A 26375-nucleotide genomic window follows, 5' to 3' on the forward strand; every position below is an offset into this window, starting at 1 on the left:
AGAGGGGTACATGGCTCTTTCTCCCGTGGCTACTCGCACACGGGCTGGATGTCCACGGCTTCAGAGTGGTGCCGGATGTTCGGCCTTGGCCGAGTCAAAGAGCCCCTTCTGGGCGATTTTGGGTCGGATGTTCGGGCGAAGGCCGGATGTACGGCGCGTGTGGCTCCCTCTAGCTTGGCCTTGGCGCTGGTGGGGTCTCTAGGGGCCGGATGTCCGGGGTGTGGGTCGAAAGTCCGGGCAAAGGCCGAATGTCCGGTTCTGGCGGCCGGATGTCCGACGCATGTGACTCCCTCTAGCTTGGCCTTGGCGCTGGTGGGGTCTCCAGGGGCCGGATGTCTGGGGTGTGGGCCGGATGTCTGGGACGTGAGAGGTGTCTTGGCCTTCTTTTGGTCCTCTCGCTCGTAAGTCTTCGCATCCCTCTTCGTCTGGTCTTGTCCTTCACTCCAAGCGTCCTCTAGACCATCTTCATGATACCTAACTATGCAACGCGTTTCTACTTGAGGTAGTATCCAAGTTCCACGGGTATCGAATAGAGATTCAAAAAGAAGAGATGTCACCTCGGATTCAATGACACGTGCACGGGCTCTTGTCATGGGGCCACTTGAAGCTTGAGGTGTTAATGATGTATCCACGAGATTAACATGAGATGCCCCGTATTTGTTAGGGTTTGCTTGCAACTTACCCAAGCATGCGAGGAGCTAGCCTACGAGCCCTTAGAGAAGACAGGAGGATTGTAGAGCTCCGCTGCAACTCCACACAGCACAGTTTGCTCGTCGGCGAGCATCGGAGTCGATTTGGCCTGCGTGTTGCTGGATCGAGCACCGGAGTTCCGATCCACGAAGGCCGAGAGCATAGAGCGTACTATGTGGTGACTTGCCATGGCGCGGGAAGGGGTAGGCTCTAGTTTTTGGTGCAATCGGCGACGGAGTTGCGCTGCACGACAGCGATGGACGCGGAGGCAGTGTCACTCGGGATCTCCTCCTCGCTCTGGCTTCGAAATGGGTGCGAAGGAGGTGAGGACTTTGCTTCCACCTTGAGACGGTTGCAGCAACACGCGGGGTTGCAAGAGGTAACTTTTTGGCTGACACGCGCCGGCAATCCAACGCTCACACGTAATCACATCGTACGGGTGTTTAGCAGGCGGATGACGCGTAGCGGCTTCATCTTCTTTGTGGGAAAAACCAGCTCCGCCGTGAGACCCCAAGCGGGGGATGGCTGCTACTTTCACGTGCTTGCTCGGGGAAAGCGGGAATCCGCGCTTTCTACGACGCATATCGTGCATATTCGATAGCCGACGATGATAAGAGGGTGCTTGGATACGTTTTAGTCCCATGACTAAAAGTAATGAGACTAAAACTTGCTAGCCTCACCCATGCTTGGATTCAAGTACTAATGAGACTAAAATCAAGTTAATGATCATTTATTATCCTCCAAACCCTCCAATACAGAACTTGCATGAGGAATTAAATGATGAGAGAGAGGACTAATGCACATTTTAGTAGGGGTACCCCTGACAAAAAAAATTAACACTAGTTTTAGCCTTGCAGGGGTGATTGGAACTTTAGCCTCTTAAAGAGACTAGTTTTAGTCTCTTGGATCCAAGCACCTTCTAAGTTTTCTGCTTTGGAGATATATATATATATACTTTTATATCGGGAACAATTGATCCATCCTTCATATGTAAATCCAGATGGAATATATTCGAAAAAGGGACGACGGCGACGAGGTTTTCGAAACGTGACCAACTCGCCATTTCCGTGGCTGCGCAGGGATTGGATGACGGAATCGACCGTCATTGCACCCGGCAAAGATAACTGGACTGGCGGCGAACGCACAAAGGTTGCGTGCGGCGGCACGCCCTTGGACCTAATCATGGTCATATGCAGCAACCAAAGGATAGTTACACAGATATCACAGCTTCGAAAAAGAGAGGACAGAGCATAGATATAGGTTCCCAAACATATCACAGCAAACACATGCCGTGCCAATATCCCATGGATTTAAATTTTTAAAAGGGTCCAGGCTTGACCTTGACCAGACTAGTACTTTGACAGAACAAAGACGGTGCTAAAACGCGAAACAAAAGTTCCATCCGAAAAGTTGCAGATAAACCAAACTGGCCGCTTGATTCGGTTCAAAATTCAGTTGAGCCGGCCACAGCTAGGAGTTCCTTCTCTTCATGCCAAATTCCATCCGATCCGGCAAAACATTTCAGAAGAAGCTAAAACCGGAGCAAAAGATACTGGCGGGCTTTAGTCCTCCTCCGCCTCCACCTGCAAGTCCTGCAGCTTCGAGCCGAGACCAGCATCCTTCCCGTTACCGTCCCCATACTTTGCCTCGTCATCTTCGTCCTCCTCTTCATCCTCGTCATCAGGGTTCCCCTCGGGCTCGTTCTCGTCCAGCGGGCCAAGCACGTCCGCCGAGTTCTCGCCTGCCTTCAGGATCTTCCTCACCTCGTCAATGCCTTCCTCAGGGATGTAGTTCGCGTTCATGTTCAGCAGCAAAAAGCCTGGCTTGTTTGCCACCGCCTGGGCAAAGCAGCGGGCTCCAGACCTCTGAAACAGGTTTGTGCTCACGTCAAGCTCCTTCAAATCTGGGTGGCCCTCTTGCAGAGATTTCGCAACCGCCACCGCCCCAGCATCCTTCAGTTCATTCTCAGCCAGAGTCAGCTTCTTGAGCGACTGCATTGCAGTCAAGCATTCTGCCAAAGGTTTGGCTGCGTCGGCGGTTATCTCGTTTCCTGCCATCTCTAGGATCTCCAGCTGAGGTGCCGACTCCTTGAGGACATTCACAATTGCTATGGTGCCCTCGTTCTCAAGATTGAGGTCGCTGAGGTACAGCTCAACAAGATCACCAAGCTTTGGAAGGGTTTCGCTGAGAGCCACCCCTGCCTCGACACCAAATAAGTTATCCCTGATATCAAGCTTCTTCAGACGAGTACATGTCCCCAGTGCCTCAGCCAATGCCACTCCACCATCAGATCCTATCCGTGTTGCTGAGCACCTAAAGCTCTCAAGATTTGGAGAACGTTTAACCATCTCAGCAATGAACATAGCACCTTCATCACCAGTCATATTGTTGTGGAAGTGAAGAACCTTAAGCTTCTCAGTTGAAGGAATAAGCTCAGATAGAGCTTTTGCAGCTTCCCCTGATATGCCATCGTTCATCACATACAGTTCTTCCAGGTTGCCCTGAGATTTTAGCAGCTCTGTGAATGCCCTCACACCCTTCTCACCTAAAGCATTGTCAGAGATGTTCAGGTATCTCAGTACAGACCCTGCTAAAGCTTTGGAGAATATCCGCATCACATCAAGGGCTTCATCCTCAGGCCTTCCGGCAACAAAATCTGAGATATCAACCTCCTTGAGCTGAGTTCTTATTGATTCAAGAATTGGCCCAGCAACATTGGCAGCACCGATACCAAAGCTCCTGTTGCTCAAGCAAATCCTGCTATACGAGTTTCCTGGTTTCATTAGTGGGCTCAGAAGTTCCTTTGCTTCGTCCGCCTCAATGAATGCACGCTTGCCACCAGAAATATCAAATAGAGTATCAGCAGGCTCCATAGGTGTATCAATAACAGGCGCTTCTGGTTCCGCAGTCGTCCTTGGACCTTTTTTCAGGACTTCCAGCATCAGCTTGCTTGTTTCTTTTGCATATAGCTGGACTGCAGAACTCCCATCACCATCAGGCACCGTCTTGAAATGCTCATCTGCAGAAGCAAAGCACATCTCTTCAATCCTTTTAGCATTCTCATGAGCCTCTTCTTTGCCCAAAAGGCCATACTTGCGAGAAAAGATTGACTCATTGCACAGGTTCTTGGTCATCCTCTCCACAAGCATCAGACGAGTGCTTTCACTCGGTGGCCACAGTTTGATGGAGAATGTCCGTGGCTGGAAATCTTGCACCACTGAAGCCATGTGGTTACGTGGCACTTCACACAACAACCTACTCGTAAACAACAAGTATAGGAATTAGTATGATCCCAGATTACAGAAAGTAATAGACTATTAAGTAAAACAATGAAATTAGTGGAGCAAAACTGAATGGCCTGTCCCTGAGGATACCCAACACTATTACACTAGTATCACCAAGCATACATCAAAACACCAATTCGCAAAACATAGTTTAAGTCTAGAGTTGAAAAAGAAGATCGCCAATTTGTAAAGAGAAGCATTTCGCTCAACGTGTTGGTTTACATAGGAAATCAACGATACAACTAGAAATTACAGCATAACCAGAGTTCAACCCAGCACGCGAAAAAATAGTGTGTGATGTTGTGATGGCTGTATTTGGTTCAGCTGTGGCTTAGCGGGAAAGTAGATGTGGGCTGTGTGCTATGAGAAAGCAGTAAAGTCATTTCGCAACTAGCTGTCTGGAGTGTGGAGTGTAAATGTCCGGATTACCACTAAAGTCTTGAGAGAAACGATAAGGATATCTTTAAAAGTTGATAGAGCTACAAATGACCATGTGGATAATCAATACACTAGCAGGAACTTCCTCCATTCAGAAATATAAGAGCGTTTAGATCACTATAAAGTAGATTGGCACGAAAGCGAAAGCAGATTTGCAGGTTTTAGATAACTGAGCACACTGATGACAATAACCAGTAACATGTACCTACAAGTTAACACGTACAAGTAATTAAGGATCGAGAAACCTTGATCAAATCAAACAAGCAAGCATAATTGCCTGTACTTAGAAATCAAACCAGCCTCACATGTGCATATGCAGCACGGAACTTTAGTACTTGTCTACTATCAGGTTCCAGAAGAACAAAATAAGTAGATGAGTAGGTTGGTTCGAGCAACTAGATTAGCAGCCGCGGCGCAAAACAGCATACACGTATCACAGCGCCCAATGCCCCGCGTCATCGGGAGGAACGGCAGAAATACACGGGTATTATGGATTTCAAAAGCACGAGGTCGCAGATCTGAGATTGGGATGTCAGGGCACAACGATCTCGTAGCGAGTCTAGGAAGGATTCGCGGGACGAAGGGAGAACGAAAACCCGTGCTCGCGTTTCCTCACCTTGGATCCAGACGGCGGCGACCGTTTACTCGAGGAGGGGGAACGGCCGCGGCGGCGTCGGCGTCGGGCTAGGGGACAGAGGCGGCCGCTTCCACCTGAGGCCAGCTACGTCGACCGGGGGCGGAGGCGGAGGCGGCGCGACGGGGAGAGCGGAGAGGGGCTCGCCGGGGGATCGCCTGGGGTGGGGGCGGGGGCGGGGGGCAGCAACTGGTACAGGAAGATGCGGCGGCCGGCGGAGCGTGGGTTTGTGGAGTGCGGGGGGTGGGGTGGGGTGGGGGGGGTAGGGTAGGGTTTCTGGACCTGGACACGGTTGCGGGCCGCGGGGTCGCTTTATAGCCGTCCGATCTGCGGGTTCGAGGAGCGGGGGGGCGACGCTCAGCCGGACGATCGACGAGAGTTTGGGGAGCGTGGGCCAACAAAGAAAGAAAGGAAAAAAACAGGGCGAGAGCGAGCGCCCGGCGATCCGGATTTCGAAATTCAAATCTGCGCGCACTCTGCCTGCCTCAGGGCGGCGGATCTGTGATTGCCTGTCGCCTAGGCACGTGGCGGCATGATTTGTTTCGCTCGGCGCTTTGTTTTTTTATTTTCAGAGGAAAAAAGGGGGAAAACCCGGAGATGCATAGAAAAAAAAAACTCGGATACATCCGATTGAGCCACAACTAATTCCGGACGGATGAAAGTATATGTAAGGCGTTTTTGCAGCTCATCCCTGATGGTGCAACATCCAGAGACGACTAGGTTTGGCCAGTTTATCCTTAAGACGATCGTCGGCGAACGGCCAGTCTGAGAGGAATTCCCGATCTCCAGATGAACTGAACAGCGGGTGTCACAGCCATAATTTCCCCTACAAATCGACAAGGGAGTACGGGGGAGTGAACGAGAGGAGCGCAACACCCATTTCTGAGCTAAAACTAGAGTTCTTGACTCTATCTAGCTCTGCTCATCATAGGAGTCGGACGACATCGCCACCCCAAACATCAGGCACAGAATGGTGTCGCTCATTGCAAATACAGCAAGGGTCAAAGAATTTCATCCAGTGATAGTTAAAAAGTCCTTAACTCCTCGCTCTGAAGAAATGGCGCGTTTAGTCTGTATAAATTATGTCCAGTACAATGCTGACAGTGTCTTTATGCATGCTAGATAGATGGTCTAACAGATCACCTCACCAAAACAAACAGAAAAAAAATGTAATAGACGAGTGACCCGGCCAACAAAATCTTCAGCCGCGAGATCTAGCCTTCTAGGTGCTCCGTCTGCAGTGCCTCCTTCGCTACTCCGTCGAAATATAGCGCGGTGCTCCGTCTGCAGTGCCTCCTTCGCTACTCCGTCGAAATATAGCGCGGTGCTCCGAGCAGGGCCCCGATGCAGCTAAATGGACGAGGTTCTGTAGATAGCAAACGCCATGAGCGCCGGTATGAAGTAGAAGAGCACCGGAGAATGGAGCAGAGGGTCCATCGCATAGGCCTTCATAAGGGCTCTGCACAGCTGCAAGATTGTAAAGGAAACATCAGTATCTTCAGAGTAGCAAAAAAGCGCAGTCACAGAAGATTCGCATGGACTGACAGGAAACGATAATACCTTCCAGTGTTTCCACAGAACCACCAGGCAGAGAGCGATGAGGATTTTCCTTATCCAGCGACCGCTCCACAAGCTATCATGCACTGCCTCTCTCCTGCTCTTTTGGTGGTGATCATCTTTCTTCTTTCCTGACTGTGAGAGGTAGTGCTCTCGGAATGCGGTCCTCTCGGCAGCCATCGCGGCGAGAATCACGATCGTCGGTAACACCACAAAACAGAGGTGAGGTAGAACGATGACCATGACGTCTGGAGTGCCGGCATGGAAAGTTTTCATGCCACTTTTAAGGGCCCAACCTCTGAATGTCATGGATGCAAGGCTGCTGTCCTCGGTTACAGGGTGACCGGAAAACCAAGGGAAGACCAACAGATAGATTATATACACCAACAGCAATGACCACACAAGAATCATCCTGGACAGCTCAACAAAAAGCCAGATAAAACCACCAAGTAGATACTTCAGCGGCGTCCACTGACTACCATCCACGCGCAGATATGAGTATGCAGATTGTTGGTCTTTAAGTAGCACTAATGAGGCTCGTGGCACAAGAAGCAGTGTGAAAATCAGAGCAAGAACGCACTGCAGTGCAGGGTGATATACCGACGCCCACTGGATGCCCATCACGAAAAATTCCTTCCATGTCCAGCTAACTTTTGCAAACAACCCATTCACAGAGAACGGCCTCAACTGGCTGACACTAATGTCACCTGTGATGTCCATCGCTTCAATTTGGAGCCAATACCGATCTGGAGAAGGATCTGCAAATGCTCTCCAGTTCCACGGAATCAAATACATATCACCTCTAGAATCATTGGCACTCACTCTTTTCATTTCGCTGTCGAATACCACTTCCAGGTTTCCTGGTCTTGAGTCATATATCTTTGCTGAGACAGTTACTATCTCATGTCGAGAGAATACAAGAGCCCTCACCGTATCAAAAGTCGAAGCTCCCATGGTGTGACATTTGAAATCACGAGGAGCAGATCTTCTCTGCATAAATCTCGAGTCCAGAGGGAAGGTGGGTAGTATAATTACACTTTTTGAGCCTAACCTGAAATCTATGTCAGTAAAGGAGACATGCCCGTCATCAATTGCTAATATCCTCATACTTCGACTCCTTTTCCAATCGCCAATCTCCCACTCCCAGAACTCCTCAACACGTGCTGCTGCTTCAGAACAGTTCTCTTCAGCACTCGGGAGTGCATATCCTTGGTGCATGTTAGATTGGTAGTAATGTTCATACAATGATGGTTCCTGAGTTGCTCGATGATAGTAACGCTTCAAATTCTTGCCAAACCTTGTGTGAAGATGTCCACACAAGTATGCTGCTAATGAGTGCTTTAGAAATACATCCTTGATACTTTTTCCTGATTCTGTTAATGTCGAGAAAGACATCGGGAAGTGCCCAACTGTAACTTTTGTTACTGGAGCCTTGTTGAAGTCAGTGTCCCACTGCGACAGTGATTGGTCCAGTTCTATAAGCTGCTTGTCAGTTGGATGCCCAAATAAATTGGTCGGGCCCCTAAGTCCGATCTCCATTGTGCTATCGAAGCCAACAAACAGATGTTTCCGACCATTATTCTGCAGATCCATCCACAATCTACCATATGTTATGCCAAGCGTATTCAGCAAATGATTGCAATCTAAACTAATCCTTTGCAGTACCGTTTAACTAGAAGACGCTAAAGAAACAATAAGCAATGGGATGTATATAAGAAGCACTGACCTCCAAAGTGATGCTTTGCACGCGGCCCTGTCGTCTTAGGTTAGCATTCATGCTATATTTCTCATAAAAATCATAGTCCCCACCAGACACAGGTACACCAAACCTATCATGGTTTCCTCTCAGATCATAGAATTTTTTTCTTGGAAGCTTGCTACTCTCAATGACATCCTTCATCGTATTACTATATTCCATCCACTCTACCTCATTTTGCTTCATTGTAAGCAGATCTTTGCTTTTCCCCTCTAATCACAAAATAAAAATAGTAGTTGAAATAAATCCCAATACACAATCATTTATATACTAATTGGTATATGGACACCTTTTGGAATGAATGCAGCTGGTTTCACGTCTTCCCAAATTAGAAAGTGGCTAGTTGGTTGAGGTTTTGAGGGTGGTGAAGATCAGCTGCAATGCTGATTGCAACTGCCTAGTTACAAGTGAACAGGTTGGAACCAGAAAAGCAAAGCAGCTGTTTATTCAAGCAAAAAAATCCGATCATATGTTAGTTATTTTAAGTTCGTCAGTAGTCCGCGCCTTGATACATGTGATATAAAAAGAGTCTGTGACAACTGACGACAAATGACTATGTTGATTGTGGTTCATGTCCGACTTTTGCAACTTCGAACTTTAGGCCTTTATTACTTAGTCGCCTCGGTTACAGGTCATGTTGGGTTGTAACATGCCTAAAACTGTGAATTCAGTACTAACATTTTCAACCTATCTGGTTCTATCATGAACCGAAAAGTACCCAACTGCCAGTTTACCAATTTCATCTCCCATTCCACTGATAATACTTAATACTGTATCTCACTATCAACGCAGCTCCTTAAATTGTGATTGCAATACTGAAATTCAGTTCAATACTATCGCAGATACAGCGATACACTAGAAGGCTCTAGCAGTGTACTAATTATAAATGTATAACAGATTTTAGATAAAAGTTTCTGCTCCTAGGCACCATCAATTACAGTGCCTCAACGAATAATGCATCCATTTACCACAGTTGCTTAAACTGAAGCCTTATTAGTCTCTGAATTTTTTTCCTGAACTATCACCACGCATCGAACAAGTTCTACCAAACACCAAAGATGCATTTCAACTGAAGAAACATCGTATCATACATTCACCCTGAACATGGCCAGGGATCAACAGAAGGACCCAAAAGGGGGCGAGGGAGAAAAACATGTATAACGCACCGGTGAGGTCGCCGGTGATGAAGACGAGGTCGGGGTTGACCATGGCGAGCGCCGGGCCGACGTATCGCCGGAAGTCGTAGGCGCGCTCCGGGTGGTGCACGCTGAAGTGGAGATCCGAGAGCTGGGCCACCCACATGACCCCCTCCGGCGCGCCGGAGACCTCCGCCACCGCCCTCTCGTCACCGGCGACGGACGGCAGCGCGGGCCCCGCCACGGCGACGAGGGCTAGGAGAATGGGGAGCAGCCGGTTCCCGCGCGGACCCATGACGAAGGCGCAGACGAGGGCCCGAGGAGGGGAGCAGGACGAAGAGGTTGCAGTTTACGCTTTCAATGACCAGAGATAACAGCGGATGACGTTCGCGTATGCCCGAATGCGCCCTCAAACAAGGGTACACGAAAATACGTCTTTCTGAGCAGAAAATTACATCTACAATAACTCGACTTGACTCTAGGGTTTACTTTTTTTTTTGCACAGAACAAGGAGATTTATTCCAATAATATAGAGTTACAACCCTCAGCAACCAACATGGTAATGCATGGAGGTGGTCTACCTATCCAACAAGCAGTACTATCTCCATTCCTACCAAAGTTTGTCAAACAATGGGCAACTCTATTTTGCTCTCTACTAATCTTAATAAGAGAAACCTCCCTATCCAAAAGAAAACTTTTAATCTCTGGAACTAAAAGACCATAAGCAGATCTATCGAAAGTATCAGCATCAACCATCTTAATTGCAGAAGCACAATCCGATTGCACCACCACTGGTAAAGAAGAATGAGTAGTGGTCAATTGTAGCCCTTCTTTCATTCCTGTAATTCAGCCTCCAGCGCATCATTGCAATGAGACAACTTACGATAGGAAGCAAAAAATAACAGCCCCTTTATCATCTCGGAGAATAATCCCTGAACCCGCAGCCCCATCGACAGGATTAAACGAACCATCAATAGACAGGGCTACCTTATTCCTCCCCGGGGCTGGCCATGGTTTAGCCAAATTGCTTGTGGAAAAGGCCCTGGGAGCAGTAACATCCATCACAGGGGTTTTGCCTTTCAAGAGATCCTCAACGCCCAGGGAAATATTCTTGTAGGAGTTATAGTAACTGGAGAGGAAGGAACATGAAATATCAAGCGGTGGCACCTGTTTGCCGTGAAAGATTTTATTCCGCAGATACCAGCTTCTCCAAAGCACCATCACAATTCGACTTCTATTAGACTCTGGCATCTCAACCAGCGCATTGAACAGCCACTCCCTGCATGTACATGCAATAACAGTCCGGGGAGGCAGAGGCCAAACCTCCTGCATGGAATCCCATAGTTTCGCTGCGTGCGGGCACACCAGCACGGCATGAAATGATGTTTCCTCATCACGCCCACATAGGGTACAAGCAGCCCTAGTACTCATATGTCGCCGATGCTTTTCTGCTGAGGTTGGGAGAGAACCAGAGACCACCTGCCATGCAAAATGACGCATCTTTGGTGGAGCTTCGATGTTCCAGATCATTTTCCACATAGCTCTATCTCCCGTTGGTGCCGAAGATGATGCACCAGGATTAAGTGGACTCCAACTTGAGGACATGGCAAAGTGGTAGGCAGTCTTAACAGAGAAATTACCAGATTTATCCCAAGGCCATGAAATAAAATCTTCCATTTGTCGAGCAGAAGTGCGTATTTTCATAATAGAAGCGACGTTCGCCGGGCAGAAGAATTACTGCAGAAGATCAGCCTTCCAGTTCCCATAATCATCGAGGAAGTCTTTGACCTTGTTCAGGCGACAAGTTCGTTTTGGCAATATGGGAGTGAAAGGAGGGCCACGAGGGATCCAAGGGTCTCTCCAAACACGAATTTGAGCACCATTCCCAACCCTGCAGATCATCCCTTTTTTCACCAAGGCCAGACCGTGTTCAATTTCCTTCCACACCGCCGAAGAATTGGACGGAAACACTGTGTCAACAAGACTGCCATTGGGGAAATATTTCGCTTTAAAAAGTTTAGCACAAAGTGAATCTGGTGTGGTGAGCAGCCGCCAAGCCTGTTTAGCTAATAGGGCTTGATTATACGCGTGCATGTCCCTAAAGCCAAGTCCACCCCGAGACTTAGGGAGAGATAATCTGTCCCAAGCCACCCATGCCATTTTCCTCTTCCCCTGCTCAATGCCCCACCAGAACTGCCGCATCATCTTCGTCAAGTCATCGCACACAAACATAGGGAGTTTGAAAATGCTCATAACATAAACCGGAATGGCTTGAGCAACGGCCTTGATAAGCACTTCCTTGCCAGAAAATGAAGAGTTTCGCTCGCTCCATTCAATCAAACATTTACTCACCCTGGACTGCAGAGATTCAAATCGACATGTGTGCATACGCCCTTCGGGAACAGGAAGACCTAAATACTTCGGCTCAAAAGCTTGCTGTGTGACCTCAAGAATCAGTTTAACTTCGCCTGCCACTTGGGGAGAGCAATTATCTGAGAAAAGAATGGAACACTTGGAAGGGTTTATGAATTGACCCGTAGCAGATGCATAAGTGTTCAAGACACCCTTAACAATTGTTGCAGACTCCATGTTTGCACGGAAGAAGAGCAAAGAATCATCCGCAAAGAGAAGATGTGAAATGGATGGTGCTCTCCTACAGATTTTTAGAGCCTCCATCCCTCCTTGTTGGACTGCCCCATGAAGTAGAGAGGAAAGCGAATCAGCCACAAAGAGAAACAAGAAGGGTGACAAGGGATCACCTTGACGAATGCGTCGGGTAGGAGTAAATTGTTCCAACATACGTCCATTAAACTTGACAGAAAAATTCACAGATCTCATGCTGACCATAACTAAAGACACCCATCGTGGTGCAAAACCCCATCTTAGTAACGCAGCCTCCAAATAATCCCAATCCACTCGGTCATACGCCTTGGATAGGTCAAGCTTGTAGGCACAAAAATCAGCATTCCCCACATTGGACTGGATATGATGGATACATTCGAACGCAATGATGGAATTATCTGAGATCAAACGCCCAGGAATAAACGCGCTTTGATTTTCAGAAATGATATCCGATAAGCAAGGCCACAGCCTATTGACCATACACTTCGAGACAACCTTATAGATCACATTGCACAAAGATATCGGTCGGAACTCCTGCAAGCTTACCGGATGTTGGACTTTAGGGATAAGAACGATGCTCGTGTCATTAACTCTTGGGGGCATATGACCTGTATCAAAGAACCGGCGAACAGCTGAGATAATATCCTCCTTCAGGCAGCCCCAATTTCTCTGATAGAACCGAGATGGGAAGCCATCAGGGCCTGGTGCTTTAAAAGGACCTATTTGGAATAACGCATCTGCAATCTCCTGGTCCGAGAAGGGTGCCAACAGACTATCATTTGTTACCGCAGTGACTCGTGGAATTAGGGTTTCTAGAACAGGAGAGGGGTCCAAAGTTGGGTCCTTTGTATACAGCTCCTGGAAATATGACGCTGCCATACGTTCCATCTCCGAGGGTGAATCACACCAAGAGCCATCGCTTTTCTGCAACCTGCGGATGTTGTTTCTTCTCGCCCTCCAAACAGCCTGACGGTGAAAGTATTTAGTATTGCGATCACCTTCCTTCAGCCAAGAGATACGACTACGTTGTAGCCACATCATCTCCTCTCGGTATAGTAACTCATCCAGGGCTTGCATTTTCTGACGGACTAACCGACGGTCAGCATCAGCAACTTGTAGGTGTTCAAGCTCCGTGCGAAAGGCCTCAATTTGTTTCTCAACATGGCCAAAATTATCCTTGCTCCATTTACACAGCTCAGTCATGACAGAACGCATAGATGCCGCCACATTGCCCAAATCACCACCCGAACGTGATCTTACCCATGCTCTTGAGATAATTTCAGGAAGTTTTGGATCACGCTCCCACATGATCTCATATTTCGAAGATCCTTTGCGGCGGTGATCCTCTGATGAATCTAGAAACAACATAATAGGACAATGATCCGATCTCGGGGACACGAGATGGATAACTCTAACATACGGAAATAGTTCTCTCTAATCTTCGCAAGCACACGCACGGTCAAGACGAACACGAACATTACCTTGTCCCTCTTGCCCGTTGTCAAAGGTATAAGGCACCCCCGAGAACCCTAAGTCCACCACTTCACACAGCAACAAAGTATCCCGGAATGCCTCCATTTGGTTTTCTCCCCTACTTGTACGGGAAAAGTGCTCATGCTGCCACAATGCCTCGTTGAAATCACCACATAACACCCACGGTAGATTCGATGTGTTTTTTAGCCGAACAAGATGATTCCACATGCGTTGACGATGCTCAACCCTTGGCTCTCCGTACACGAAGGTAGACCGCCAGGTTTTGCCCACTCCATTATCCAAAACAATCACATCGATAAGCCTGTTGCAGGATTCTAATATTGTCATAGTTAGGGATTCATCCCAGAATAGAGCAAGACCCCCACCATGACCATCGGCATCAACACCACAGAAACCTCTCAGTCCTAATTTCCATCTCAAACCTTCAACTTTTGCACTTGGCTGCCTTGTTTCAGCAAGAAACACCAAGCGCGGGGAATGGGCTTTTACAAGAGCCCTAACTTCGCGAACTGTCCGGCGGTTCCCCACCCCCCGGCAGTTCCAGAACATGTGACTCATTGGGAAGGGCGGCGCTCCTCCTCGGAGCCTGCCATGTTTGAAACAGACTTGATGATCTCCCCTCCCACCTTTGCTCGTTTGCTACACCCAGCAATACCGGGTTCATCACGGGCCTCTAGAGTACTATCCGTCAACAGAAGAACCCTCCCCATCGGGGCATAAATCTTTTCAGCATCAGGTAAGGAAGAAGTCTCCGTGTCATTCAGCAGCTTCCTTGACAGCTTGTCAAGCTCCATATCACTCAGTGATCCATAGAGCGTGGGCTAGGCTGCTTCTGATCCTCAACCACCCCCTGAGCCATCTTCCCAGTCCATTGCTTGGACACAGCCATGTATAAGGGGCCACTATGATCTGATGGTTGATCCCGATCTGAGCGAACTCGAGCCAGATGATCCGCATACAGATATGCTCCAAATTTTAGATCTTTTTCCTCAAAAACACCGTCACCACATTCTTTATACTCATGCCCAATTACACCACATGCACTGCAGAACTTAGCGAGCTTTTCATATCTAACAACAAAGATTTGACGAGATTTATCCTTAACAATGCTTACAAATTTGGTCAAGGGCCTCCGAATATCATGATTTACTCTAACTTGGACGTAATCTCCTCTGGAATTTCCATTGATCCTGGTCTCAAGAACCTCCCGTGCAGATCGAAGCAACTTGACGATAAGATCATGTCGGCAGTAGCCATTCGACAGCTTGTGAATTTGTAGCCAGATGGGCATATAGACCATCGGGACATCGTCCGCTTTTGTGAAGCCATCATACGGAACCAGCAGAATAGCCAAGTTACGGAACAACCATGGACCATGTTGCGTGATCCGATCCCAATCTCCAAGGCAGTAGACTTGCACCACGAACAGGTTTGGCCCGATTGGACGAAACCTAACTTGCTTAGAACAATTCCAGGTTGCTCGCATATCCTTGTAGAACGCAGCTTGGCTGAAGGTTTTGGAGGTATGAACCCTAGCTAGAGCAACCCATCGGATCTCCTCTAAAAGCTCAGGAGCTTCCTCCTCCACCACAACATCGTCAAACTCGTCCTCATGGAGATCAAGCTTGTCAAAAAAATAACCAAGGTCATCATCCTTGCCCTGGGATTTACCAATCGACGAAGAAGACGGCGACGCATCCATCGTTATCGCGTGTGGGATACCCTCTGCGATCGCATTGAGCCACCGGAGAGAGACACGGGCGTACGAGGGGGAAGGCGGGGGAAGGGAGGGTAACGGGGTCGTGGGGGCGTGGAGCTATCGTCGGACACTACGCCGGAGACACCGGCACTGGGGACTTGCGGCGGGGTTCGCCGTAAGGATAGGAAACCCTACCTACGCTAGGGGACATCCGTGACTCTAGGGTTTACTTTGATCACTGTATTTACGAAGACACGAGTTACAATCACCAAACTCGCTGAACCGGGTCACTGTACGGTAACCCATACCATTTCAACTCGTATCGGTCTGATTTAACCAGAAAACCGCTTTGACCCGCCACCTGGAGATGACACGTAGACAAAACTTAAAGAAGCGAGTAGCTACCGCGCTACTTTGCATTCTCCCCATGTTAGTTCGAGACGGTTCACCTTTTCATCAACACCTCCGAGGCAGAGCACAAGAGAAAGGAAAGGAGAGGCGATCGCGGTGGTGATCGGTGAGGGTTCCGTCGCCGTCGGCGGAGGCATCCACCGATGGAGCGATGACGGTCAGAGGGTTCATCGATGACTTGAACCATGGCGCCTCGTCGTCGAGCAAAAGGAGACCCATCACCTGTATATGCACTGTATGGTAAGCCCACTTTTCCTCTCCGAACCTCTGTACCCCCCCCCCCTTCTCTTCGAAACTAGTGATTTGAGGTCGATTAGGTGGTTGCACGCTCTTATTTGGCTTCGTATTTTGATGTTATTGCTAGGGTTTTTGTTCTGCTACGGATTATATGCACTTGATCTAGGATTTTATGTCAATTTGCAGATGAAATTGACTATGCATCAAACTTCAGACTTTGCATCAATTTTGGTGGTTATTTCCTTGAAGTTGGTAAAAAATGTGCATATATCAATGGAGAAAACATGTGGTGTGATTATGTTGAGGAGGATACACTAACCGTGGAGAAGTTAGAAGACCCGGTTGAACAATTGGTCTACGAAATGAAGGGAAGATTGCAAATGTATTATTGTATGTCTGGTAAACCAATGACTGAAGGTGGTCTTGTGAAGTTAACTCGCAATGACAGTTGTCTTAACATAAGGGCACATGTAACATTTGGACACAAGTTTTTGCAAATGTATCTTGACCATGATGAGAGCTTCACGCGGTTTGACTAGGAGGACGTGATAGAGTTTCATGTAGCATACTTGCCTACTGTTACAACATTATTGCCCAACTCGATGAAACCGAAGGAAAAAACTCGGTTGCATCGACTAGTGCAAAATGTGGCAACTTTTAACGTTTCGGTGAGACAGATATATAATTCTCGGCGAGTCTGATTTGGTTGGCCTAGGCAGTTACACAGACTCGGTGGCACTGATTCATAAAACTCGAAGATTTCGATTCTTAGCAAATGGATATCACGGAGTTGGTCACTGCTTGTTGGTTACACCCAAATCAAACTTGATGTCACCGAGAAGGTACGGTTGGCTCTGGATCTATCTAGGGTAATACTCGGTGGGGCCGATTTTGGAACCTGGTGGCACCGAATTTGAGTGTTAAGCTTTAGACATAATATTTATGTGGGAGAATTTCATGAGTGTTTTGGCGGGTAAATCTAAGCACTTGAGCAACCATATCATCATGGATACCTCATTCCCTTTTAATAGTATTGGTTTCACTATGGACTCAAATGTGATTTCTCACAAAATGCAAAATGTAGAGTCTTGAAACTTGAAGCCATTTGATGTTCCTTGCATCTAGGGGATCTCCTCACAATCCTTTGCCAATCCATTCTCTGAACTTTTCATGAAATATACTTGGTAGAATCATTAGTTTAATGAAATATATGTTGTTACTAATTAACAAAACCACCTAGGGAGAAGTTGTGCTTTCACAGTTCGAGGTGAAGATACCCCGAACAAACCTATCAAAGGATTACTATCCATAGTGACAAGCAATGGTTAATTTCAGCACGTACAAAAAATGTTTCCTTAGCAAATTCCACTCACCAAAGGCGCTTCACTCCCCGACAATGTTGCCAGAAAATAGTCTTGATGACTCACAAGTATAGGGAGTCAGTTGTAGTCCTTCCGATAAGTAAGAATGTCAAACCCAACTGATACGTCTCAAACGTATCTATAATTTTTGATGGTTTCATGTTGTTATCTTGTCAACTTTGGATGTTTTATGTACCTTTCATATCTTTTTTGGGACTAACTTATTAATTCAGTGCCAAGTGCCAGTTCATGTCTTTTCTGTGTTTTTGACTCTTTTCATATCTGATTTTGGAACGGAGTCCAATCGGAATAAAATCCCCGAAATAATTTTTTCCAGAACAGAAGAAGATTGGGGGACTTGAGGGCCAAGGCAGGAGGCCCACAGGGAGCCCACAAGCCCTGACACCGCGGCCAGGGGGGCCCGCGCCGACCAGGCTTGTGGCCTCCGTGGCGCTCCCCTGCCCTAGCTCTTTGGCCTATATATTCCCTAAAATCCCAGAAAAAATGAGGGCATCCACGAAAACACTTTTTCGCCGCTGCAAGCTTCCGTTTCTGCGAGATCTCATCTGGAGACCCTTCCCGGTGCCCTGCCGAAGGGGACTTTGGAGTTGGAGGGCTTCTACATCAACATCATCGCCTCTCCAATGACTCATGAGTAGTCCACTTCAGACCTACGGGTCCGTAGTTAGTAGCTAGATGGCTTCTTCTCTCTCTTGGATCTTCAATACAAAGTTCTCCATGATCTTCATGGAGATCTATCCGATGTAATCCTGTTTGGCGGTGTGTTTGTCGAGATCCGATGAATTGTGGATTTGTGATCAGATTATCTATGAATTATATTTGAGTCTTTGCTGATTTCTTATATGCATGATTTGATATCCTTGTAAGTCTCTCCGAGTCTTGGGTTTTGTTTGGCCAACTAGATCTATGATTCTTGCAATGGGAGAAGTGTTTGGTTTTGGGTTCATACCGTGCGGTTACCTTTCCCAGTGACAGAAGGGGCAACAAGACACGCATCATGTTGTTGCCATCAAGGGTAACAAGATGGGCTTTCATCATAGATTTGAGATTGTCCATCTACATCATGTCATCTTGCTTAAGGCGTTACTCTGTTCTTATGAACTCAATACACTAGATGCATGTTGGATAACGGTCGATGTGTGGAGTAATAGTAGTAGATGCAGAAAGTATCGGTCTACTTTGTTTTAGACGTGATGCCTATATATATGATCATTGCCATAGATAACGTCATGACTTTGCGCAGTTCTATCAATTGCTCAACAGTAATTCGTTCACCCACCGTCTACTTGCTTTCATGAGAGAAGCCACTAGTGAACACTACGCCCCCCCGGGTCTCTTCACAACTATCGTCTCCACTTTTACTTTTACTTTGCTTTGTTTACTTTTTGCTTTCAGTTCTCACTTTGCAAACAATCTATAAGGGATTGACAACCCCTTCATAGCGTTGGGTGCAAGCTCTTTGTGTTTGTGTAGGTACTTGTGACTTGACTCGATCCTCCTACTGGATTGATACCTTGGTTCTCAAACTGAGGGAAATACTTACTGCCGCTGTGCTACATCACCCTTTCCGCTTCAAGGGAACACCAACGCAAGGCTCCAAGGCCGCGGGGGAATCCTTTGCATATTTGCCAAGGAAGTCCCTATAGGCGTAGCCCGTAGCAGAAGGATCCCTAGCGCCGTTGCTAGGGAAGGTCTTTTGTTGCCGTAGCACCAACGAGTAGCAGAAGGAAATGATAAGCAGTTTTCAGCAAGGTGTTCTATGCAAGTGTTGTAAGTAATAGCGATAGATAGTTTTGTAGCCACATAATTCGTAACAAGTGACAAGTAATAAAAGTAGCTAGGGTGCATCAAGATAGCCCAATCCTATTTGTTGCAAAGGACATGCCAGCCAATTCTCTTATATGAAGCAAAGTGCTCCGGATGACACATGGGAATCTACGTCTAGTCATGTTCACCATGTTAAAATGATTGACATTTGTTACTTTGATAATTTAATATGTGGGTGGACCGGAGCTACGAAAGAAGAATTAAGATAAATCTAACCATATTATGATTAACCCACTTATGATTAACCCCTCTCACAAGCATTCGCAACTACGAAAGAAGAATTAAGATAAATCTAACCATATCATGAAACATGTGGATTCAAACCAGCCTCGTAGGAAATAACACATAAACTAGGTTATAATCTTATGTTTGTTGGGGAACGTCGCATGGGAAACAAAAAATTTCCTACGCGCACGAAGACCTATCATGGTGATGTCCATCTACGAGAGGGGATGAGTGATCTACGTACCCTTGTAGATCGTACAACAGAAGCGTTAGAGCACGCGGTTGATGTAGTGGAACGTCCTCACGTCCCTCGATCCGCCCGGCGAACAATCCCGCGATCAGTCCCACGATCTAGTACCGAACGGACGGCACCTCCGCGTTCAGCACACGTACCGCTCGACGATGATCTCGGCCTTCTTGATCCAGCAAGAGAGACGGAGAGGTAGAAGAGTTCTCCGGCAGCGTGACGGCGCTCCGGAGGTCGGTGATGACCTTGTCTCAGCAGGGCTCCGCCCGAGCTCCGCAGAAACGCGATCTAGAGGAAAAACCGTGGAGGTATGTGGTCGGGCAGCCGTGAGAAAGTCGTCTCAAATCAGCCCTAATTGCTCCATATATATAGGAGGAGGGAGGGGGGGCCTTGCCTCGGGGTCCAAGGACCCCCAAGGAGTCGGCCGAGCCAAGGGGGAGGACTCTCCCCCCCAAACCGAGCTGGACTAGGTTTGGTGGGAGGGAGTCCTCCTCCCTTCCCACCTCCTCCCTCTTTTTTTTTCTTTTCCTTTGATTTCTTATCCTTGGCGCATAGGCCCCTTTGGGGATGTCCCACCAGCCCACTAAGGGCTGGTGTGTCTCCCCAAAGCCTATGGGCTTCCCCGGGGTGGGTTGCCCCCCCGGTGAACTCCCAGAACCCATTCGTCATTCCCGGTACATTCCCGGTAACTCCGAAAACCTTCCGGTAATCAAACGAGGTCATCCTATATATCAATCTTCGTTTCTGGACCATTCCGGAAACCCTCGTGACGTCTGTGATCTCATCCGGGACTCCGAAAAACATTCGGTAACCAACCATATAACTCAAATACGCATAAAACAACGTCGAACCTTAAGTGTGCAGACCCTGCGGGTTCGAGAACTATGTAGACATGACCCGAGAGACTCCTCGGTCAATATCCAATAGCGGGACCTGGATGCCCATATTGGATCCTACATATTCTACGAAGATCTTATCGTTTGAACCTCAGTGCCAAGGATTCGTATAATCCCGTATGTCATTCCCTTTGTCCTTCGGTATGTTACTTGCCCGAGATTCGATCGTCAGTATCCGCATACCTATTTCAATCTCGTTTACCGGCAAGTCTCTTTACTCGTTCCGTAATACAAGATCCCGCAACTTACACTAAGTTACATTGCTTGCAAGGCTTGTGTGTGATGTTGCATTACCGAGTGGGCCCCGAGATACCTCTCCGTCACACGGAGTGACAAATCCCAGTCTTGATCCATACTAACTCAACTAACACCTTCGGAGATACATGTAGAGCATCTTTATAGTCACCCAGTTACGTTGCGACGTTTGATACACACAAAGCATTCCTCCGGTGTCAGTAAGTTATATGATCTCATCGTCATAGGAATAAATACTTGACACGCAGAAAACAGTAGCAACAAAATGACACGATCAACATGCTACGTCTATTAGTTTGGGTCTAGTCCATCACGTGATTCTCCCAATGATGTGATCCAGTTATCAAGCAACAACACCTTGTTCATAATCAGAAGACACTGACTATCATTGATCAACTGGCTAGCCAACTAGAGGCATGCTAGGGACGGTGTTTTGTCTATGCATCCACACATGTAAATGAGTCTTCATTCAATACAATTATAGCATGGATAATAAACTAATATCTTGATACAGGAATTATAATAATAACTATACATTTATTATTGCCTCTAGGGCATAATTCCAACAGTCTCCCACTTACACTAGAGTCAATAATCTAGCCCTCACATCACCATGTGAATTACATTGTAATAAATCTAACACCCATGCAGTTCTGGTGTCGATCATGTTTTGGCCGTGGAAGAGGTTTAGTCAGCGGGTCTGCTACATTCAGATCCGTGTGCAATTTGCATATATTTACGTCCTCCTCCTCGACGTAGTCGCGGATGAGGTTGAAGCGTCGTTTGATGTGTCTGGTCTTCTTGTGAAACCTTGGTTCCTTTGCTAAGGCAATGGCACCAGTGTTGTCACAGAACAAGGTTATTGGATCCAGTGCACTTGGCACCACTCCAAGATCCGTCTTGAACTGCTTCATCTAGACACCCTCCTTAGCCGCCTCCGAGGCAGTCATGTACTCCGCTTCACATGTAGAATCTGCTACGACGCTTTGCTTGGAACTGCACCAACTTACTGCACCCCCATTAAGAATAAATACGTATCCGGTTTGCGACTTAGAGTCGTCCGGATCTGTGTCAAAGCTTGCATTGACGTAACCTTTTACGGCGAGCTCTTCGTCACCTCCATACACGAGAAACATATCCTTAGTCCTTTTCAGGTACTTCAGGATATTCTTGACCGCTGTCCAGTGATCCACTCCTGGATTACTCTGGAACCTACCTGCCATACTTATGGCCAGGATAACATCCGGTCTAGTGCACAGCATCGCATACATGATAGAACCTATGGCTGAAGCATAGGGGACGGAGCGCATATGCTCTCTATCTTCATCAGTTGCTGGGCACTGAGTCTTACTCAATCTCGTACCTTGTAACACTGGCAAGAACCATTTCTTGGACTGTTCCATTTTGAACCTCTTCAAAACTTTATCAAGGTATGTGCTTTGTGAAAGTCCTATCAGGCGTTTTGATCTATCCCTATAGATCTTAATGCCTAGAATTTAAGCAGCTTCTCCTAGGTCCTTCATAGAGAAACTTTTATTCAAGTAACCTTTTATGCTCTCCAAAAGCTCTACGTTGTTTCCAATCAGTAATATGTCATCCACATATAATATTAGAAACGCCACAGAGCTCCCACTCACTTTCTTGTAAATACAAGATTCTCCAACCACTTGTATAAACCCAAATGCTTTGATCACCTCATCAAAGCGTTTGTTCCAACTCCGAGATGCTTGCACCAGTCCATAAATGGATCGCTGGAGCTTGCACACCTTGTTAGCACTTTTAGGATCGACAAAACCTTCGGGTTGCATCATATACAACTCTTCCTTAAGGAAACCGTTAAGGAACGCCGTTTTGACATCCATCTGCCAGATTTCATAACCGAAAAATGCAGCTATTGCTAACATGATTCTGACGGACTTAAGCATCGCTACGGGTGAGAAAGTCTCATCGTAGTCAACTCCTGGAACTTGTGAAAAACCCTTTGCCACAAGTCGAGCTTTATAAACGGTCACATTACCGTCAGCGTCCGTCTTCTTCTTAAAGATCCATTTGTTCTGAATAGCCTTGCGGCCCTCAAGTAGTATCTCCAAAGTCCACACTTTGTTCTCATACATGGATCCTATCTCGGATTTCATGGCTTCTAGCCATTTGTTGGAATCTGGGCCCACCATTGCTTCTTCATAATTTGCAGGTTCATTGTTGTCTAACAACATGATTGATAAGACGGGATTACCGTACCACTCTGGAGCAGCGCGTGATCTCGTCGACCTGCGTGGTTCAACAGAAACTTGAACTGGAGTTTCATGATCATCATCATTAACTTCCTCCTCAACCGGCGTCGCAATGACAGAGGTTTCCCCTTGCCCTGCGCCACCATCCAGAGGGATGAGAGGTTCGACAACCTCGTCAAGTTCTATCTTCCTCCCACTCAATTCTCTCGAGAGAAACTCCTTCTCGAGAAAAGTTCCGTTCTTAGCAACAAACACTTTGCCCTCGGATTTGAGATAGAAGGTGTACCCAACCGTCTCTTTTGGGTAACCTATGAAGACGCACTTTTCCGCTTTGGGTTCCAACTTTTCACGCTGAAGCTTTGTGACATAAGCATCACATGCCCAAACTTTAAGAAACAACAACTTTGGCCTTTTGCCATACCACAGTTCGTATGGTGTCGTCTCAACGGATTTTGGTGGTGCCCTATTTAAAGTGAATGCAGCTGTTTCTAATGCATAACCCCAAAACGATAACGGCAAATCGGTAAGAGACATCATAGATCGCACCATCTCTAATAAAGTACGATTACGACGTTCGGACACACCATTACGCTGTGGTGTTCCAGGCGGTGTCAACTGTGAAACAATTCCACATTGTCTTAAGTGAGCACCAAACTCGAAACTCAGATATTCACCCCCACGACCAGACCGTAGGAACTTGATCTTCTTGTTACGATGATTTTCAACTTCACTCTGAAATTGCTTGAACTTTTCAAATGTTTCAGACTTGTGCTTCATTAAGTAGACATAACCATATCTATTCAAATCATCGGTGAAGGTGAGAAAATAACGATATCCGCCGCGTGCCTCTACGCTCATCGGACCACACACATCGGTATGTATGATTTCCAGCAAGTCACTTGCACGCTCCATTGTTCCGGAGAACGGAGTTTTAGTCATCTTGCCCATGAGGCATGGTTCGCACGTGTCAAGTGAATCAAAGTCAAGTGACTCCAAAAGTCCATCGGCATGGAGTTTCTTCATGCGCTTTACACCAATATGACCTAAGCGGCAGTGCCACAAAAATATGGCGCTATCATTGTTAACTCTAACTCTTTTGGTCTCAATGTTATGTATGTGTGTATCGCTATCAAGATTCAATATGAACAATCCTCTCACATTGGGTGCATGACCATAAAAGATGTTACTCATAGAAATAGAACAACCATTATTCTCAGATTTAAAAGAGTAACCGTCTCGCAATAAACAAGATCCAGATATAATGTTCATGCTCAACGCAGACACTAAATAACAATGATTTAAGTTCATCACTAATCCCGATGGTAGCTGAAGTGACACTGTGCCGACGGCGATTGCATCAACCTTGGAACCGTTTCCTACGCGCATCGTCACTTCGTCTTTCGCCAGCCTTTGTCTATTCCGCAGTTCCTGTTTCGAGTTGCAAATGTGAGCAACAGAACCGGTATCAAATACCCAGGCACTACTACGAGAGCCAGTTAAGTACACATCAATAACATGTATATCAAATATACCTGATTTTTCTTTGCCCGCCTTCTTATCTGCCAGATACTTGGGGCAATTGCGCTTCCAGTGACCCATACCCTTGCAATAGAAGCACTTTGTTTCAGGCTTAGGTCCAGCCTTGGGTTTCTTCGGCGGATTGGCAACAGGCTTGCCGCTCTTCTTCGAATTGCCCTTCTTGCCTTTGCCGTTTCTCTTGAAACTAGTGGTCTTGCTCACCATCAACACTTGATGCTCTTTACGGAGTTCAGACTATGCGACTTTCAGCATCGCAAACAACTCGCAGGGAGACTTTTTCATCCCTTGCATGTTGTAGTTCAACACAAAGCCTTTATTGCTTGGCGGCAGTGATTGAAGGATTTTGTCAGTGATAGCTTCTTGCGGGAGTTCAATCCCCAGCTCGGCTAGACGGTTTGAGTACCCAGACATTTTGAGCACATGTTCACTGAAAGACGAGTTCTCCTCCATCTTGCAAGCATAGAATTTATCGGAGGTCTCATACCTCTCGATCCGGGCGTTCTTCTGAAAGATAAACTCCAACTCCTGGAACATCTCAAATGCTCCATGACGCTCAAAGCGACGTTGAAGTCCCGGTTCTAAGCCATACAAGACTGCACATTGAACTATTGAGTAGTCCTCCTTACGTGCTAACCAAGCATTCTTAACATCCTGATCAGCCGTAGCGGGTGGTTCATCTCCTAGCGCAGCATTAAGGACATAATCCTTCTTCCCAGCTTGTAAGATTAGCTTAAGATTACGAGCCCAGTCTACAAAGTTGCTTCCATCATCTTTCAACTTAGCTTTCTCTAGGAACGTATTAAAATTCAGGATGACTGTCGCGTGAGCCATGATCTACAACACAAATATATTCAAAGTGGACTTAGACTATGTTCAAGATAATTAGAGTTCAACTTAATCAAATTATATGCTAAACTCCCACTCAAAAAGTACATCTCTCTAGTCAATTGAGTGGTTCATGATCTACTTACACTATCCCAAGTCCGATCATCACGTGAGTTGAGTATAGTTTCAGTGGTAAGCATCCCTATGATAATCATATCAACTATATGATTCATGATCGACCTTTCGGTCTCATGTGTTCCGAGGCCATGTCTGTACATGCTAGGCTCGTCAAGCTTAACCCGAGTGTTCCGCGTGCGCAACTGTTTTGCACCCGTTGTATGTGAACGTTGAATCTAACACACCCGATCATCACGTGGTGTCTCGAAACGACGAACTGTAGCAACGGCGCACAGTCGGGCAGAACACAATTTCGTCTTGAAATTTTAGTGAGAGATCACCTCATAATGCTACCGTCATTCTAAGCAAAATAAGGTGCATAAAAGGATTAACATCACATGCAATTCATAAGTGACATGATATGGCCATCATCACGTGCTTCTTGATCTCCATCACCAAAGCACCGGCACGATCTTCTTGTCACCGGCGCCACACCATGATCATCCATCAAGGTGTTGCCATCGGGGTTGTCGTGCTACTTATGCTATTACTACTAAAGCTACATCCTAGCAAAATAGTAAACGCATCTGCAAGCACAAACGTTAGTATAAAGACAACCCTATGGCTCCTGCCGGTTGCCGTACCATCGACGTGCAAGTCGATATTTCTATTACAACATGATCATCTCATACATCCAATATATCACATCACATCGTTGGCCATATCACATCACAATCATACCCTGCAAAAACAAGTTAGACGTCCTCTAATTTTGTTGTTGCATGTTTTACGTGGTGACCATGGGTATCTAGTAGGATCGCATCTTACTTACGCAAACACCACAACAGAGATATATGAGTTGCTATTTAACCT

General features: G+C 46.8%; 2 protein-coding genes across 2 annotated transcripts; both read right to left on the reverse strand.

Annotated features, from left to right (window-relative positions):
- Positions 1 to 1947: 1947 nt before the first annotated feature.
- Positions 1948 to 5331, reverse strand: LOC123445076 (RAN GTPase-activating protein 2-like). Its single transcript, XM_045122005.1, has 2 exons — positions 5029 to 5331; positions 1948 to 3945 (listed from the first exon to the last, which is right to left on the reverse strand). The coding sequence occupies exon 2, from the start codon at positions 3915 to 3917 to the stop codon at positions 2253 to 2255; it is 1665 nt and encodes a 554-aa protein (XP_044977940.1). The 5' UTR covers positions 3918 to 3945; positions 5029 to 5331; the 3' UTR covers positions 1948 to 2252.
- A 734-nt stretch (positions 5332 to 6065) lies between these two features.
- On the reverse strand, positions 6066 to 9832 carry LOC123445078 (putative metallophosphoesterase At3g03305). Its single transcript, XM_045122006.1, has 4 exons — positions 9526 to 9832; positions 8330 to 8571; positions 6607 to 8184; positions 6066 to 6513 (listed from the first exon to the last, which is right to left on the reverse strand). Exons 1-4 carry the CDS (start codon positions 9788 to 9790, stop codon positions 6397 to 6399), a joined length of 2202 nt encoding a protein of 733 aa, XP_044977941.1. The 5' UTR covers positions 9791 to 9832; the 3' UTR covers positions 6066 to 6396.
- Between the last annotated feature and the right edge of the window lie 16543 nt (positions 9833 to 26375).

The sequence above is a fragment of the Hordeum vulgare genome, chromosome 3H (genome assembly GCF_904849725.1).
Source record: "Hordeum vulgare subsp. vulgare chromosome 3H, MorexV3_pseudomolecules_assembly, whole genome shotgun sequence".
Taxonomy (NCBI): domain Eukaryota; kingdom Viridiplantae; phylum Streptophyta; class Magnoliopsida; order Poales; family Poaceae; genus Hordeum; species Hordeum vulgare.

Excerpts from the sequence above, each read along its gene's own strand:
- LOC123445076 (XM_045122005.1), bottom strand. The coding sequence starts at position 3,917 with ATGGCTTCAGTGGTGCAAGATTTCCAGCCACGGACATTCTCCATCAAA.
- LOC123445078 (XM_045122006.1), bottom strand. The coding sequence starts at position 9,790 with ATGGGTCCGCGCGGGAACCGGCTGCTCCCCATTCTCCTAGCCCTCGTC. Across the intron at positions 8,572-9,525 it reads CATCACCGGCGACCTCACCG|AGGGGAAAAGCAAAGATCTG; the intron begins GTGCGTTATACA and ends TTTTGTGATTAG. Across the intron at positions 6,514-6,606 it reads TTCTGTGGAAACACTGGAAG|CTGTGCAGAGCCCTTATGAA; the intron begins GTATTATCGTTT and ends ACAATCTTGCAG.